We start from the raw sequence: 16,571 nt of genomic DNA, 5'->3' as shown, positions 1-16,571 counted from the left end.
GTGGCTACAGGGATGTCACAGCTGAGGGTGGCTCAGCTCAAATTCGGACAGATGGAAATCAGGGGCTTCCCCTGAGGGCTGGAAGGTTACCCTTCACTTCGGGGTCTCAGACCCCCGGGAAAGGGAAGACCAGCACGACTGGGAGTCAGACAGGCTGGAAAGCCAGCCAGAGCCTCCGCTCCTGAGCTCCCAGCCTGGCGTCTCGCTCAGCGAAGCTCGGAGGCAGCTTGTCCATGTCTGGATGCTGCCAAGGGAAACTCTGCCCCTTTCGAGGTTTGCCCTTATGAATGAAAGTGATCTCTCCCAGTCTGGACAGGCCCCGGAGGTGAGACCGGTCCTGTCGGGGCTGGGAGGGTGATCGATTATGTCTGTCGTATTGCTCCCAGGATCTGCTCTCCCGGGGCTGGACTGTCAATGCCGGGTTGATCCCTCTTATACCAGCAGCCCAGTGTTGGCTTGGCAGGGGCTGAGGTTCGATTCCCCTGAACCCGCTCCTGAAGAAAGGATTCCCTTCAGCCCCACTCTTGGCTGCAGGCATGAGCTGATAGAGCCTCCCCGTGATGCCGTCTCACTCGTATCCTTCGCCTGCGAATGCCATACCAGTCCACCAGCCCCGAGGTCTTCTGCCCCAACTCTGCCTTGCATGCCTTCAGCCCAGTTGCCTGCCTCTTCGTCCCGCCGTTGCGGTTTGGGTTCACTTCACTAATCGTCTCCTCTGTCTGCCCTCCCTTTTCGCCCCTCTCCCACCCCTCGCCTTTTTACCCCTGTTCACTACTGCTTCTCCCACCTGAGCATCTGCCTCTCAGTTCAGTCCTGCTGCCCTTCCTATCTCTAGCCACTCCTTCGTGCTCTCCCCTGGAGGCTTTTGAATCTCCGGGATGTCTAAGGCTGCGTCTCTGGCTGCCTGCCTAGCATCTCCTGAATCCCCTGTCTTACATACCGGCCTCTGGCTGCTTTACCACTCCATCCAGGAAGAGCACAGACCATCGACAGATGCTTCCTCAGCCTGACGAAGGGCGTTTATGCCCAAAAGCTTGATAAGAATAATTTTTGTCCAGCCATTTGAGGTGGTCTAATAAAAGATACCAGATTTCCCCAAAGAGCCTTGCCTGTCTTAACCTCCGTGTTTTTCAGCCTGTTCTCTAGGTGTTCTCTTAAAATCACACCCCCCCCCCGCCTTCCCGTGGCAGACAAGCACATCCTTGTTCTCATCTAGGATCATCTTCAGGCCCTTTCAGTCTGTCTTCTCCTGCCATTCAGCCTATTAAGAGGTCCTTTCAGTTCCTGCTTCAGAATCCATCCCTTCTTTCCTACCCCCTGGCCCTTTGCCCCTTGTCACCTCCTGGTGCGACTGCGCCCTCCTCCCCTCCTTTGGCTTCTCGCATAGTCCATCTTGTCCACTACAGCTCACCTCTCCCCTCCTCTCCTGCCCCTTGGCCTGCGCGGTTCTCCGGTGGGATCCCTCGTGGGCACTTCCTTTCCTTCCCCATCTAGTTCCCGGTTCCTGACTCAGTCTCAGGACCCTGCTTTATCAGCCCAGTCTGCACTTCTGCCCCCATTTCCCCCTGCTTTCTGCTCCCTGTCCCGAGCTTCCCCACCTTCTTTGTCAGACCCTTCAGTGATGACCTCCCTCCAGGCTGGTCTGAACCTCTAGGGAGGGTGCTAATGGTGCCAGCCCTATATCATCTGTGACTAGGGGCAGGGACCATGCCTGCTTATGCATCTGCCATGCCTGACAGCTCTTAGTCCAATGATACCCTTGATCTCAGCCCCATCCTGCTACCAGCCTGTATCTGGTAGCAGCAGCTCAGGGCTCTCACTGGAAGCTGCTTCTTGACTCCTTCTTGTTCCTTGCCTGCCCAGGTCATCTGATTCTGGATGAAGATTTAGACCGCTCCACTTTCATCATCAGCACGGGCCCTATCCGGCCTTCGGAGACCCTGACCATAGTCTTCAGCAGCAGCCAGGAGCTGGCGACCCGACCAGATGGTGCGCTCCACATCACCTTCCCTTCCATCCTCACACCCCTCGTCGTGCGCATCCCTGAATGTGAGAGCGAGCCCGGAGGCTTGTGTGACGACAGGTTGGCCCTATGGTGATTTTCATGGCTTTCTCAGAGTCTATGCCATCCCAGGGGCTGAGTGAGGAGGTCCCAGAGTGGGCTGGGAGAGCAAGCAGGGGCCCTGGGGCGAGGATGAAACCAGAGGGCTGGTTCTGTGGGTAACTCCACTTCACCAGGTTTGAGCACAGTGCCACACCGGGGGGTGTGCTTGGGTTTCAAGAGTAGTGGACATCCCCAGTCTCCTGGATGAGCCTGGGGCAGACCGTAAGCTCCCCGAGAAGTAGCATGGGAGGGAGCTGGGGTGGAAGAGGAGCCTCCATGTTCCTGTCCCGAGGCCTTGGGGAGCTCCAGTGGCTTGAGGAACCTGGGTGTGCATATACTGAAGCCAAGCAGACATCCCTGGGTATCAGGAGGAGGGGACAGACATGCCTGGGAGCCTGTGGCAAGACTGGGGTGGGGGCTGCTTGGACTGAAGGGGTGTCTGCAGGCTGCTGCACTGCAGAGGCAAATGGGCCTTCTCCCGGGGAGGCCTCCCCGGCAAAGTGTGACTGTGCCTTGTGTCTGGTTTCAGTCCCACCAGCTGCTTTGGAGCCCCCAGCCCGCGGAGCGAGCAGTCGTTCGCAGCACCTCTTGAGAGCACCGATGTCTTCAGGGGCCCGGCCTACAACCCCTTCCCCTACGAGTTCACCTTTGAGCTGCTGGTCAAGGGGCCCTGTCTGTTGGCAGGTATGAGGCTGGGGTTGCCGGTGGGCTCAGTTGTCCCTTGGTTTTCATGAAAGCAAAAGGTCAGTTGACGAGAGCATGGGCAGGAGCTGGCTTCTGCCAGTGCCAGCACTTGTGCCAGTGCTTCTGCAGGAGGTTTCTGGCTAGAGGGTCTTGCCCCTCCACTCCTGGTCAGACTGTATTTTGGGTCAGGAAGGAATTGTACCCCACGGTCCTGTTGTACGGACTGTGAGGGTGTTGCCTTCCTCTGTCGTGGGGGATGGCCTCTCCCTGGGATCACTCACATGTACATTAACAACCTTTTACAGAAACAGGACATTGACTGCTGTGGTGCCCCGGCTTTACCTGCGGCAGGTTCAGGTCCGATGTCTTGTGTTGTGTCAGGGTTGACAGTAGTTTTATGAAGAGTTCAGATGTTGGCTGTGTATGGGATGGTTTGGAGAGGGACGATCCTGTCTTGGGCAGGGGACTGGACCAGGTCCCTTGCAGCCTGACTTCTCTATGACTCTATAGCGATGCACTTCACTGCCAAATGAATTTTTTTCTGGTACCCTAGGACAAACCTAGGTTTTATCCCTCCTCCAAACCCTCTCCTTCTGCTTTTCCTCAGCACCCCCCATCCTGTTCCAATCTATGGGACATAAATTAAAGGGTGGGGGGGTTTGAATTAATATGACATAATCCTGCCAGAGCCAAGGAACTTGTGCTAACATGGTTCCTCCTTCCCCAGGGCCCTTGTCTGATGGCATCCTGCTCTGCTACAGGCCGGATCTAAATCTGACACAAGACAGCCTAGATTTAGCCTATAAAAGCCACACTGTGGGCCAGTGGCAGTCTTGCCCTGCCCCAAAACACCCCACCACGCACCCTTCTTGGGTGCCTTCTTCTCAGGGCTGTTCTGGGTTCTTCGCCGATGGTACAACACCCTGGCTGGAGCGTTACACTCACTTCCTTTGGGTCTAAGGTAGGACTAACAGGCTATGGCTAGGACCGAAGAGCAGCAAGAATTAATTAGCATCTCTCAGTGCGGTTCCTGAGTGAGGGAAAGCAGGGGGAGTCTCAGGGCATTGAGAGATGCTGGCTGAGCTGCCCACATGCCTCTGAACATCATGGATTTATGGCTGAGACCTGTCAACTCATTTCACCTATGATGGGCTCTCCACCACTCGCGCCAGTGGTAAAAGCCTGCCTCTTTATAGCTTAGTCGATACCCTCCCCTTAGAGACATGAGGGATGGCTGTGGGGAGAGGAAGTGCTGGGGCGGACGGGTGATGGGAGTGAATTGCAGAGAGTGGAGCGGGTGCTGGAGAGGTTAGCAGAACTAATACCATTAGCGTTGGCTCGGGGCCCGTCTGCCTCTGAGATGCTGCATCAGTTTGCTGGCCGGCTCCTCCCTCCCTGAGTCCTCAGGGATCCCAGCTGGGCTGTGAACATCCCTGCGGTTCTTCCTGTGGCTCGAGGAAACTCATCTCTGCCTCTCCGAGCTGCTGGGGCTGGGAGGTTGCGCTGAGCATGGCACAGGGTGATGACTAGACAGCGGCTTGCTTGGTGGAGGCCACGTCTGGGTAGGCTGCAGGGTGAAGAGGGAGGGCACCGGCTTAGCGAGAGGGGCCGAGGGCCTCTCCGTGCTGCCCCGTGCCTAGAGCTCCTTTCCTGGCCCTTCCCGTCAGCTCCCGCCCTCCTCTCCCCCAGATCTCCTCCCAGGATGCCTCCTCCTTCCATGAAGCCTAGTACCTTACCACTCCCTCTCAGCAAGCTGGGGCCCCACGTGAGCGTGAGCCCCCACGCGTGTGGCTGTATGGGTGGGGAGGTCTGTGTGCACAGATGTGAGCACAAGGGGGTGCGCATCTGTTTGCTTTGGCGCACACATGGAACAGGCACCTGAATGCAAGTGTTTGCAAGGGCATGGAGCCAGGCGTGCTCAGGCAGCCGCGCACATCAGTGCAAGCACTTGTGCCAGCAGGAGTGTGTGTACATGCCAGTGAGCACACTTCATAGTTTCATAGTTTCATAGTAGCTAGAGTCGGAAGGGACCTAGGTAGATCATCTAGTCCGACCCCCTGCCTTGGCAGGAAAGAGCACCGGGGTCAGATGACCCCGGCAAGGTGCTCATCTAACTTCCTTTTAAAAATCCCCAGGCTAGGAGCCTGCACCACTTCCCCTGGAAGCCGGTTCCAGGCCCTAGCCGCCCTGACTGTGAAGTAGCGCCTCCTAATATCTAATCTAAACTTACCCTCCGCCAGTTTGTGACCGTTATTCCTGGTCACTCCTGGCAGCGCACGGGGGAACAGGGACTCCCCCAATACCTGCTGATCCCCCCTGACCAGTTTGTAGCAGGCCACAAGGTCCCCCCTTAGCCTTCTCTTGTGGAGGCTAAACAGGTTCAGGTCCCGTAGCCTATCCTCATAAGGCCTGCCCTGCTGACCCCTGATCATACGAGTTGCACGCCGCTGAAAGGAGGGGGAAAAGGTCTCTCCCACCTGGCTGATGACACCCCTTTGCCTAGCAGCGCTTGCTTCTCAGGGTGTGCCTTAGCCAAACCCAGGCCCCACGTGCCCCCTCGAGCTCACGTGGCAGCTACTGCAGACATGCGGACCCAGAGCCATCGTTTGGCACGGGGCAGTCCTGCAGGGCAGCTTGGGGTTGGGCAGGAGCTGGAGGTTGGGGCAGAGGAGCATGCTCTATCTCTCTCCCTCCCTGGGCATGGACCCGCTTGCGCAGGCAGAGCGAGCGATAGTACCCCCTGCACTTACAGTTGCTTAACACTGTCCATTAGAAGCTGCTGCTTCCAGCTTTGCCAGACTTCGACCATGCCGGGAGCCTGCTGTGGGCTGAGTTCCTCTTGGACCAGCCAGGAGCAGGGTGGGGGAAGTGCGGTGTTGCCTGTGCTCAGTTTGCAGCCTTCCTTCCACCCCCAGCGGTGCCGTGCATTATGGTGCAGACTTTTACTGTACCAGTGCTAGTGTTTTCCACAGCACCCAGTGGGGTTGCACTTGGGGGATGCCTCAGGGCTGTTGCATGAGGCTGGGGTGCATCGGTCCCTGCCACGTGTGTTATGGGAGTAGGAAGGCATAAAAATGAACTGAGCGGGAGACTGCCGGAGGAGGATGGATGGGCTCCCAGGTTGGGAAGCCTGGAGGGTTGGGTTCTACCTCGGCTTCATATTCCTGTGGGCTTCCAGATAAGTCACTCAAATCCAGTTGTTCCCTGGCTGCCCGGTGTGAAACACCTGGAAGATGAGCAGCATTGCTGAGTGCCCACAGCTTCACGGCACAGGAGCTGCTCTTGGAGCAGTTAAAGCATTATAAAAACCCTTACGTCCTCCAGAGAATCAGGCCCTCAGGTTGTGCAGCTGAGATTGCTCATGGGTGCCCTTTGCCATTGCCCTTTGGTAGAGACAGAGATGGGGAAGGGGGTGCAGGGTCTGTATTGCTTTTTCTAATTAGTTTTAGTTGAATGATGTGTTTCCTTGGGAGGAAGGGGGGAGGAAGAGCAGGTGCTGGGGAGAGCCACAGCTCCTCTGTGAGAGTGGGGGGAGGTATGGCCTGGGGAAGGGCAGCGAGGTGTGGGGAGACCTCCTGGCAGGGGGTGAAGTAATGAAATGGGATCTCGGACTAGCCTTAAAGGATTGACATGACACCTCATTCGATAAATGACAGAAAGGTTTTACAGCTATTCCTCGCTTAACGCTGTAGTTACATTCTTGGAAAACGAGACTTGAAGCGAAACGATGTTAAGAGACTCCAATTATGTCCCAGTAGTTACCTACTAGGAAGCAGCGGCCAAGCCACATTATCACTGAACATTGGGCGACTTTAAACAAGCATGTTCTCTAATGGATCAGCGACGTAATAACGAAACAACATTAACTGGGACAAGCAAGGAGTACCTGTATTTACTACAAGTACTCACGGGTAAATGAGCCCAAACCAAAGCAAAGTCCAGTATTTCTCTATAACATGATAATTTCTCAACAAACCTTAGGGGTCTTTAAAAGGAGGCTTGATAAGTACCTAGCTGGGGTCATATGAGCTTAACTTAGTGGGGGTCATATAAGCCCAGTACTCTTTCCTGCCGTGGCAGGGGGTCAGACTTGATGATCTGCTCAGGTCCCTTCCGACCTTACATCTATGAATCAAACAGGCGACAAGAGAGCCGGCCTTTTTCTTCCAGCTGCTCGAGAGGGCTGGGGCGCGGCAGCAGTTCTTGCCAGAGAGATCTTTCATTCTTGAAGCATGTGCCCCGTTAGCTGGGTCGTTCCTCTTCTGATCCCCTTTAGCTCGGCATCTTCAAAGCATACTTGTAGTTGTGTAAATCAAGAGCGAGTCCCCAGCAAGAGCTGACAGGAACATCCTGTTAATCAAACTGCTCGTTACTGGTTATCAGAAAGTTCCAACTTGAATGAATTACTACGAAGTTTGTAACGTATTAAGGAACTGATTAACGACCAGGGAAAATGCAAGGTTTTGAAGAGCGCCCTTGGAAAATCAAGAGAACCCCCAGACAAAACAGAAGTAAATCAGGAGGAGCCATCTGTCCCCTACGGAGAATGACTCCTCCTGCACATAACATGAGTGAATTGCAAAAGAAATATTCACCATACTAATTAATCAAGGACGAACGTTTCACACGGCTACAACCCAGACAACTAGGGGAGCCTGCTTAAAACCATCACAAATATAGTAAGATGAGCTGGAAGTGATACCTCATTATTTCTTCTCAGAAGCACTAGCTGCAAACTCGCCTCGTGCCCTAGGCAATCAGCATCGGTATTTGTATTTTAACCGTTGAGTGTAGGCCCCAGCTTAGCATGAATTTCAGAGTCGTCACAGGGGTGGGAGGGAAAATAGGGGATGGGGAAAAGGTGGAGGTACTGTATTCTCCTTGGAGATAGTGAGTGCGGGTTGAGAAGGGAGGCTGGAGGCGTGGGGGCCCGTGGTCAGAGCCAGGGAAGCAGGAGTGGGGGTGAGCAGCCTGGGACTTTGGGGGCTTGGAGGCGGCTTGTCTTGCTGTACCATCTCGTTTTCATGTCTTATTCTCTATTTATGAACGCTGTTCTTTTATTGTCAGACACCCCAAGGCTTTTTTGGGAAGGGCTGCAGAGAAACCTATGGCACAAACACGTAAAATAGTAGCTATATCTGACAGGTTTGGCTGCCCTCCTCTCCATGCTTCAGTTTGCCTCACCTCCGCTCACAGGGGTGCTGTGAAGATTAAATAATGAAAGACTGTGGAGCACTTTGCTGGTGAGAGCAGATGAGTGATTAGCTGACTACCTGGGAGGTCACTGATACCTTCTGGATTTGGTGCAGGGTTTAAATGGTGTGTGATGAATGATGATAAATCAAGCCTAGGACTAGCCCCTGGAGCAAGCAGTGACTTCACTGAACAAGGAAGGCATCCCCTGGGGAAGACATTGCACGTTGTCATGGGACAAAACCCTGCAGCAGGATACTTGGGGACTGGGGGCGGGCGGGGAGTAGCAACATGTACATGCACCGGTGCTTCCAAACATCTCCATCCTCAATTGCAGAGACCACAGTGTTCTTTTAATGCCATTATTGTGCATTTTACTGTCATGCCGCGAGCTCCTGCCCAGCTCCTGGAGGTGGAGAGCAGAGGACCTGAAGGTTGCAGGTCAGACAATGGATTGGCACAACAGGGGGGAGCCGCGACTCCTCCGGCAGGGCCCAAGGGCTCAGCCACGTGACACGACACGTTCCCACCATCTGCCTTGGACTTCAGTGGAAATGACATTGGGACCCAAAGCAGATCCAGGAGCAGCTCCTCTGGGGTAGCTGAAGGCAGCAGGAGGCTGTTGCAACACCTCATGGCTAGGTGGCAAGACAGCAGGCAATAGCTGGTTTGCTTAGAGATGCCCCCAGGATAATGCCGGACCTCTACCAGTTGAGCTTACCCCGGATTTTCCTGGGGTGCTTCTACTCCAGAGTGAAGTAGGTTACCGTGAAGGCTGCTTACTACAGTGTAGACATGCCATGTGTCCAGGCTCTCAGCGTGGCAGGAGTACAACCACAGTGCTGATCCAGAGGCCGGGCTGGAAGACTTCCCCCTCTCTCCCCGCCCCCCTTGGTACCTGCAGTGTCCATGACTCCCACCACTCGTTCGTTCTGCAGGTTTGGAGAGCCCATCGCACGCCCTCCGGGCCGATGCCAACCCCTACGCCAGCTCGGCCTCCACCATCTGTGTGACCTTGGCGGAGGGTCACTGTTGCGACCGGAATCTGGAGATTATTCTGTACCCCTGCGGTAAGAGGAGCCCTGCTACCCACGGTTCAGAAGCCCAGAGCTCGAGCGCAGGGATTGAGGCAAGGGAAATGCAGGAGATGCTGACTTTGGGGAGCACAAGGCTTCCCTTGGCAGGGGGCACTGCTGGGAGCGGGGTGGGAACGGGGGCTGTAGAGAGGTCCGGGCAGCTGCAGTTCCTGGGGGTGCAGCGGAGAAGGGAGCAGGGCTGGGAGAGCTCCCGACTGCTGAGCTCAGCCAGCTTCACTTCCAGCCCTTGAGCTGAATCTGGGCCAGGAGGCCGTGTTACCCAGTCCCTAGGGAGTCCTCGAGGCTGCGTGATACAGCTCCATGTGCCGGATGGCTCTGAGCTGGTTCCAGCACGTGGAGCCCGGCCGTGGCCCCATCTGGCATGTGGGATTGCTCCACAGCTGGATCTGGCCCATGGGATTGCTCCATGGCTGGATCTCGCCCGTGGACCAACTCTGTGCCACTCATCCAGCCCCGGGGCTGGAAGGTTGAGCAGCACAGGCTTGGCGCCGTGCCTTTCCCAGCTGGAAGCATTGGGGTGGAGGCTCCCCCACATGAAGACATGGCTGGTATTGCAGATTGTTTTCCATTTGCCTGGCTTTGAACAGCCTCAGGAGGGCCCTTTCTGTCCTGTGGCATGCTTGCAAAGGGCAGGGCTCTTGTGGCCCAGGCTCCCCTTCCAGCACCTCACTTCTCAGCTGCTTTCCCCTTTAAATGCTTAATTCAGCGGCCAAAGGGCTGCTGGGTGGGTGCCACGGACCACTCCGAGTGTCTGTCCTTGTTCCCAGAGCCTCATCACCCCCACCTCGTTATTGAGGAAGGCACGATGACGTACCAGGAGTACGAGGCGCACATCCGGAGCCGCCGGGACTACGTTCGAGTTGCCAAGAGGGACAGCGACGGGGAGAGACAGGTGACCTGCCCTAGGGGTCTTTGGCAGGACAGTCGAGGGAAGGGGCCAGCTAAAGGACTGAGGCACAGGCAGGGAAAGGCTGGAGCATCAGAGGAGTAGGCAATTCCAGTGCAGGGCTTGGTGCATGCGGGGTTGGAGGCTGGGGCAAGGAGGAGCCCCCCAAGGCTTGTGGGAAGGGGAGGAGGGCTGGCAGAGCTTACCGGTCCCCTCACTTCTGCTTGTAGGTGGCCTTTGTTCAGAAGCGGTTCCACAAAGACATCTTCCACAACCCGGTGCTGATGCTGAACTTCTGCCCGGAGGTGGGCAGCTTCCCCACCGACCTGCAGACCATCACTCGGGAGATCCTCTTCCTTGTCGACCGCAGCGGCAGCATGAGCGGCCCCAACATCGACCGCATCAAGGTGGGCAGGTGCAGGGCCCAGCTCTGGCCCTGGCAACGTCCCCCTGCCTGGGGGGATCGGACCTGGAGCGCTGCCAGGAGCAGCCCGTGGCCATGTGGTCCCTGAGCGCTCAGGAGCGTTATGGAGCTGTCTGAAACCGTCCCATTACGGGGAGGGTGGAGAGAAGGGATTTCGGTCACTCTCAGATTTCCTTCATGCTCATCACAAGGCTTGAGTATAACACGGCGACTCCATCAGTCTCGGCGGTTGCTCGGTCGAGATCAGGGCGAGCTCAAGCTAAGAGCGCTGCCGTGGGAAGGTTACGGGGAGGGGGCCTGGCCATAGCTATGGCATCCTCAGCGGCGGAGAGAAGGGACCCTCCGGTTGGTTTCTCTGCACAGTCCATCAGGGCCTGAGCCGGCCAGGGCTGTGTAATGCCCCCCTCCTTCCCTCCAGCTTTTGCCGTTGTTGGGCTGGAGGGGAAGTATCTTGGAGGGTGAGGCTTGCTGGTTCCAGCTGGAAGTGCCAGGGCCCTTCCTGGATAGACTGATCCGTGGAGGAGACGGTCGGCCAGCACGGCTCTGGGCAGGGAGTGAACAAGACGGGCTTCTCCTGAGCCCGGAGGAGTGACGAGGGGCTGCTGCTGCTGCTGACCCAGGGGTGGCTGACAGCCTGAGCTGCCCAGGGAAACATTTGTAGTAGCAAAATAAATCCAGCGAGGAGGGTTGGACCCTCAGGGCTAAATCCGGCCCTTCCTCTTGGGGTCCCTGGCTGCGGCACCCAGGGTGACTCCAGTGAGCTGGTACCAAGGGGGTGGGGGGGTAGGGGAATGAAGCCATGGGCACAGCAGGGGCGGGTACTGGGGAAGGAGGTATGGACTGGCTAGAGGTGCGGGCTGGCATCTGCCTTTGTCTGGATCTTCTCATCCCCTCCCCATGGGGCCGAGGCTGCATAAGTGCCCTGGGCAGCACCGCTGTGCCGAAGCGGCCTCTGCAGAACAGCTCCACAGCTGCTGTACAGCTCCTTGGCCCCTCTTCAGACCAGCTCTTCTGGCTGGATTTTTTCCCTTTATTTAATAAGGCGGACCTAGAACCAGCACTGAAAGCTGTGAGGGAATACCTGGCACACGTGAGAGCAGCCAGTCTGGCTGGCACTCGTCCCAGCACAGCGCAGAGCAATGTCTGGAGAGTGGCAGAGAGTCCTGGAGAGGCCTCAGTGCAGCTCTACATGATGCACGTGCCAGAGGGTGACCAGAGAGTACATGTAGCCTCTCCCTATGACAGCAATGGGACAGACCCTCTGCGGGGTATCAGCAAGAGAAGTATGAGCAGGTGCATTGGGGGCCAGAAAGAGACCTGGAAATGGATGGAAGAAGGGAGCATGGTAGTTTCACGGAGAGATGACAGGAGGGGAAGCACTTGGTCGTGCTTCATGGCGTCTTGCTGGCATCGTTCGTCCTAATGGCTCCGCAGCCAGTGCTGCAGTGTGGCTTGGAAACCCTGCGAGGCTGAAGGAAGGGGCCTGGTGAATGGCATTAAAGCTGGGATGTAGGTCTTAGTGGAGACTGCAGGCCGGGACCCTGAGATGAGGGGGCAGGTGACAGGAGCATGGTCCGGATACAGGTGGCCACAGCCCAGGGGGTCAGGAAGAGGCAAGGAGGCAGACCGGAGCAGGGGGACCAGACGCAGGTGGGTTGCGGGGCCAGGGTTTGCAAGGGTCCGGGACATAGCGGTCACCCTGGCTAGAGCCATGAGCTAAGGGTGCTAGGAACAGGAGGCAGGGAGCCAGACGGGTGTCACTAGCCGGTGTCTGGGGCAGACGGGTGTATCTGTATGGGGCTGGGATGTGGGCATCATCAAGCCAAGCCACGAGCCTGGCGGTGACCACCAGAGGACTGGGGTCTGCGGCACAAGGGTCCAGGCTGCACCTGGGACCAGGAACAAGGGTGAAGACAACAAGTAGGACCCCAGGAGCAGGAAACTGGGCATAAACTGGCTGCACCCAGGGCCTGGGACACTAGGAGTGAAAGGCAGGAGCCAGGAAACGAAGACCAAGGAGGCAGCAGCCCGAGGGCTTTGCTGCTAAGCACTTGGGGCAGCTGGAGGTGGTTAGGCCGCTGGTGTCCTGGCTCAACCAGGGCCAGCTGGGGGCCATTTAGCCTGTCTGCTCCCCCGGCAGCAGGGGACAGAGCAGGACTCTGAGTGCTGGGGGTGTGCTGAGCACGTCTCAGCCCGGCTCTCCCTGGCACTGGCGGAGAGCTGGGCGACCCCCTGGCCCAGCCCATGTCAGGACCTGGCTGAGGGAGTGCAGCGTTCACCTGGTGTTCGACGTGCCAAAGCTGCCGTATAAACATTAACGGATTTATCTTCGTTACGCTCCTCGTTAGTGCCCGAAAGAGAAGCTGACAGCCGGCTTAATGCCATTCAGAGCCGAGACCAAGGGAGGAAGCGACAGGTCGCAGCAAGGGCAGGGAGAGGATGCAGAGATGGGGAGGGAGACCCGAGCCTTGGGGAAACATGGGGGCTTCCTAGAGCAGCAGCGGGGGGTCCTCTGCCTGGGAGGTCCGCGAGCCCTGGGACTCCAGAGGTGTGATGCACGGGGCAACGCTCAGCTGGTGCAGCTCCGCTGGGTGCACCGCCGGTCATGCCCCTCCAACTCAGGGGGCATGGCAGGGCCTTGGGACAGCTGCAGGACCTGCCCTGCAGGCTCTCACCGGATGCAGCCAGGTCCAAAGGTTGAGACTGTCATCCCAGCCATGGTGCTGCAGCCGCCGATCCTTCACAGCAGACAGCTTAGGCTCCTCATCCTCCCCTTCCCGGCTCAGCCTCTCCAGTTGAATCCCCCTCTCTTTCTTCATGCCGCCTTCTGCCTCTTTCCCCCCAGTGAGCCTGTCCCCAGCTGCTCACTGGTCTGCTCCTCCTGAAGCAGCATCCGCAGGCCCTGCTACTCGGCCCTGTCTGCAAAGAGCAACCCCCGGAAGACCTGAGCACGGTCACCCAGGGAGTGACAGCAGGTGACACCCGAGCGGGACAGCTCTGCTCCTGCCACAAGCACTCCCGAGCAGACAGCGCCCAGCTCCGAGATCTCTTCTCTCGCCGTCCTCACCTGCCTGGCGTGCCCGGTTTTGTCTTCCCAGGAGGGCTTGCTGGTGGCGGTGAAGAGCCTCCCATCAGGCTCCTTGTTGAACATCGCTGGATTCGGCTCCAACGTCAAGCCGCTCTTCCCAGCCAGCAAACCGTGCAGCAACGTGAGTGCTGTGCCCGGGAGCTCGGGGCTTTCTCCGTCCAGTATCCCAGGACCCAGGCACCCTTCCTGGAGCCCCTGTGACCCTCCCTCCCGCCGCGGGCACCCAGGACCCGGTGCTGTCTGCTTGTAGCCCAGCCCCTTCTTGTCCTGCTTATCTGTCCTCTCCTTGTCCTGCTGCCTGCTCCCTTCATGCCGCTGGCCACGTGAGGAGGGGAGAGGAGTGAGGGGTTTCGAGGGCTCTGCGGGTAACCCCCGCCCCGTGTCGGCAGGAGAACCTGCGGCTGGCCTGCGAGCACATCCAGAAGCTGCGGGCAGACATGGGCGGCACCAACCTCCTGGCAGCCCTGAGCTGGATGCTGGGGCAGCGGCTGCACCGGGGCTACCCCCGCCAGCTCTTCCTCTTCACCGACGCCAACGTCAGCAACCCGGGGCGGGTCATCGAGCTGGCGAGGAGGCAGGCAAGCACCGTCAGGTACGGAGCCGGCCGGGGGCACGGGACACGTTGGCAGGGCTAACACTTTTCTGCTGGGGAGGTGGCGCCCACAGCTATCCCACGCCTGCGCTCATGAATGCCTCCCTGCCCCCCGCATCTCCGGCCCTGGGAGAGGGAGCTCGGTGCCGTCTAGAGACCTTGTCCTGCCTTCAGGCAGGGCCTGTTTCCAGCCAGGCCTGGGGGCTCTCAGAGCAGCCCCTGGGTGGCTCTATAGCAGCCTTGCTGCTCCTTGCAGGTGTTTCAGCTTTGGCCTGGGCTCTGGGGCCTGTCGGAGGCTCCTGAGAAGCCTGGCCAAGGTGAGCCGAGGTCGGGCTGAGTTCCTGAGCCCAGGGGAGAGGCTGCAGCCCAAGGTAAGAGCCTCTTCCCTGCCGCAGGCGTGGGGCTCGGGCGTGCTCTCTATTGGCCCTCCAGCTGAGGGTGCCCACGCCCAGCAGGCATCGACCACCACTGCCCTGTCTAAAGCAGCACGGGGACTGGCACCGGGGGCCGAAGGGCTGAGGTGTCGCCGCCTGCCCAGCCCAGCTGTACCGTAGCGAGGGACAGCCCCGCTCAGGGGAGCGCGCAGGCAAGGGAAGGCGTCTTGCGGGGGGACTGGCAACAAAACCGGCTCTCCCCACCTCCTCCTCATGTAGCCCTTGGGCTGGAGGGTCTTCCCCTCCACAGAGCAGTGCTGCTGGGCTCTGGAGCAAGCTGTCCACATCTCCCACCTCCAGGATGGGACGTCGGAGGGCCGGGAGCAATCGGGACACTGTGCTGGGGAAAGACTCGTAGGATCCTAGAGACGTGGGGCTGCAAGGGAGCTCCAGAGGTCACATCCAGTCCAACCCCTGACTAAAAGATCAGCCCTGTGCAAACCATCCTGTACAAATCCATAAGCTAACCTCCTTTAAAGCTTAAAAACACCCTGCCACATGGAGCAGGAGCTTGGGCAGGGGGGACAACCAGCAAAGCCCTTGAGGCCTGGGAAATGCCCATGGCAGAGCGGGCCTGGTTATGCCGAGATCATCCCCGACCAGCCCCTCCGTGAACACCTCCAGCGGTGGCGAGTCCACAACTTCCCCGGGCACCTGTTCCACTGCCTCCCTGCTTGCACAGCGAGGAAGCGTTTCCTGAGGTCCAGCTTAAGCTTTCACCCTGTGCTGCCCCAAAATGTGCCCTCCTACCGAGACCAGGCTTCTCTGGTGGACTCCTGCTCCTCGGGAGGCAACGGCTTGGGCTGCCCGCTCTAGAGGGCCTGGCTGCGGGGCTCAGCATCACTCGTCATCCTCTTGGCTCCAGGAGTGGGTGGGGGTCCTGGGGGTTGTGTGCGGCAGGGGATGCGACGAGCTGCTGCTGACAGCCCTGGCGCTGGGCCCCTCCTCAGCTGATCAAGTCCCTGAAGAAGGCGATCGAGCCGGCTGTGAGCGACATCACCATCGACTGGTACGTGCCTGACACCATGGAGGCACTGCTGTCGCCCAACGAGATTGCGGCCCTGTACCCTGGGGACTGTCTCATCAGCTACTGCACCCTCTACAACATCGCCTGCTTCCGGGACAAGAAGGCAGTGGTAAGAGCCCTGCCTGGGGGCGGCGGGGCAGGACCCCAGCACCGGGCCGTGCCCACCAAAGGCCTGGCCCCGAGCTGTGCTGTAACCCCCGACGCTGTCCCCTGCAGGGCCGGGAGCGGGCGTGTCGCAGCCTGTCGCGCGGCTCTGCGGGGTCCGTGTTCCAGTCCCCGGACGAGGCCTCTGGCCCAGACGGGCCCCCGCTATGCCCGGCTGGGGAGAGCCAGGACCTCAGCCGCACGCTGCAGGAGATCTCCTGTGAGATCTCCCTGGAGCTCTCGGCCGGGGGCGTGGAGGAGTCGGAGAAGAGTGAGTGCATACGGAGGCCCTGCGCTGCCTGCTGGGGTGCTCGGGCTCGGGGGCTGCAGCAGCTTCTCCCTGTGCCCGGAGGGAGCCGGCCGGCGGGGAAGCCTGGGGTGGGGGTGTGCCTCGCAGGGAAGAGCAGCACTGCAGCTGCCTTGCCACGGCAGGTGGGGACCTCACGTCAGGGGCAGACATCTGGAAGCGGATTTATGAGGCGTCCTACATCCAGGAGCAGTACGTGCTCACCCACTGCTCTGTCAGCACCGACCGGAGCCAGGACCCGCTCTCCCACAGCTCCACCAGCAGCGAGTCCACCGGCTCCCGGGACATAGCTCCCGACGGGGGCTCGCTGGCCCGGACCCCTGAGGCAGCCTCGCAGCAGGGCCAGAAGAGCGTGTCTCTGTGTGAATCCTCCACCAAGTCTGCTCCGCTCCCGCAGGCCCAGGTGACAGCTGCAGCTAAGGTAAGGCCTCCTGTGACGGGGGCGGCGGGGGACAGAGGTCGTCCTCTTGCCCCTGCTTCCCTGCAGGGCCTGATCCCTGCGCCCGGTACCCCGGGAAAACAGAGCCCTCTTTCAGCATCCTCGGCATCCTCCATGTACAGGCTCAGACCCGCACCCCCTCGCCCCAGGCA

General features: G+C 58.9%; 1 protein-coding gene across 1 annotated transcript in view; it reads left to right on the top strand.

Annotated features, from left to right (window-relative positions):
* VWA5B2 (von Willebrand factor A domain containing 5B2) overlaps window positions 1-16,571 on the top strand; it is a 31,522-nt gene that overhangs the window by 10,213 nt on the left and 4,738 nt on the right. The window contains exons 4-14 of the mRNA XM_090050568.1: window positions 1,864-2,083; window positions 2,634-2,788; window positions 8,920-9,051; window positions 9,846-9,970; window positions 10,195-10,371; window positions 13,487-13,597; window positions 13,866-14,068; window positions 14,325-14,439; window positions 15,453-15,638; window positions 15,746-15,944; window positions 16,106-16,401. Coding sequence (XP_089906694.1) covers window positions 1,864-2,083; window positions 2,634-2,788; window positions 8,920-9,051; window positions 9,846-9,970; window positions 10,195-10,371; window positions 13,487-13,597; window positions 13,866-14,068; window positions 14,325-14,439; window positions 15,453-15,638; window positions 15,746-15,944; window positions 16,106-16,401 — 1,919 coding nt within the window. The remainder of the gene's footprint in view (window positions 1-1,863; window positions 2,084-2,633; window positions 2,789-8,919; window positions 9,052-9,845; window positions 9,971-10,194; window positions 10,372-13,486; window positions 13,598-13,865; window positions 14,069-14,324; window positions 14,440-15,452; window positions 15,639-15,745; window positions 15,945-16,105; window positions 16,402-16,571) is intronic.

The sequence above is a fragment of the Crocodylus siamensis genome, chromosome 6 (genome assembly GCF_052110815.1).
Source record: "Crocodylus siamensis isolate JL-2025a chromosome 6, ASM5211081v1, whole genome shotgun sequence".
Lineage (NCBI taxonomy): Eukaryota > Metazoa > Chordata > Crocodylia > Crocodylidae > Crocodylus > Crocodylus siamensis.
This window is presented reverse-complemented; position numbering and strand designations above follow the sequence as displayed.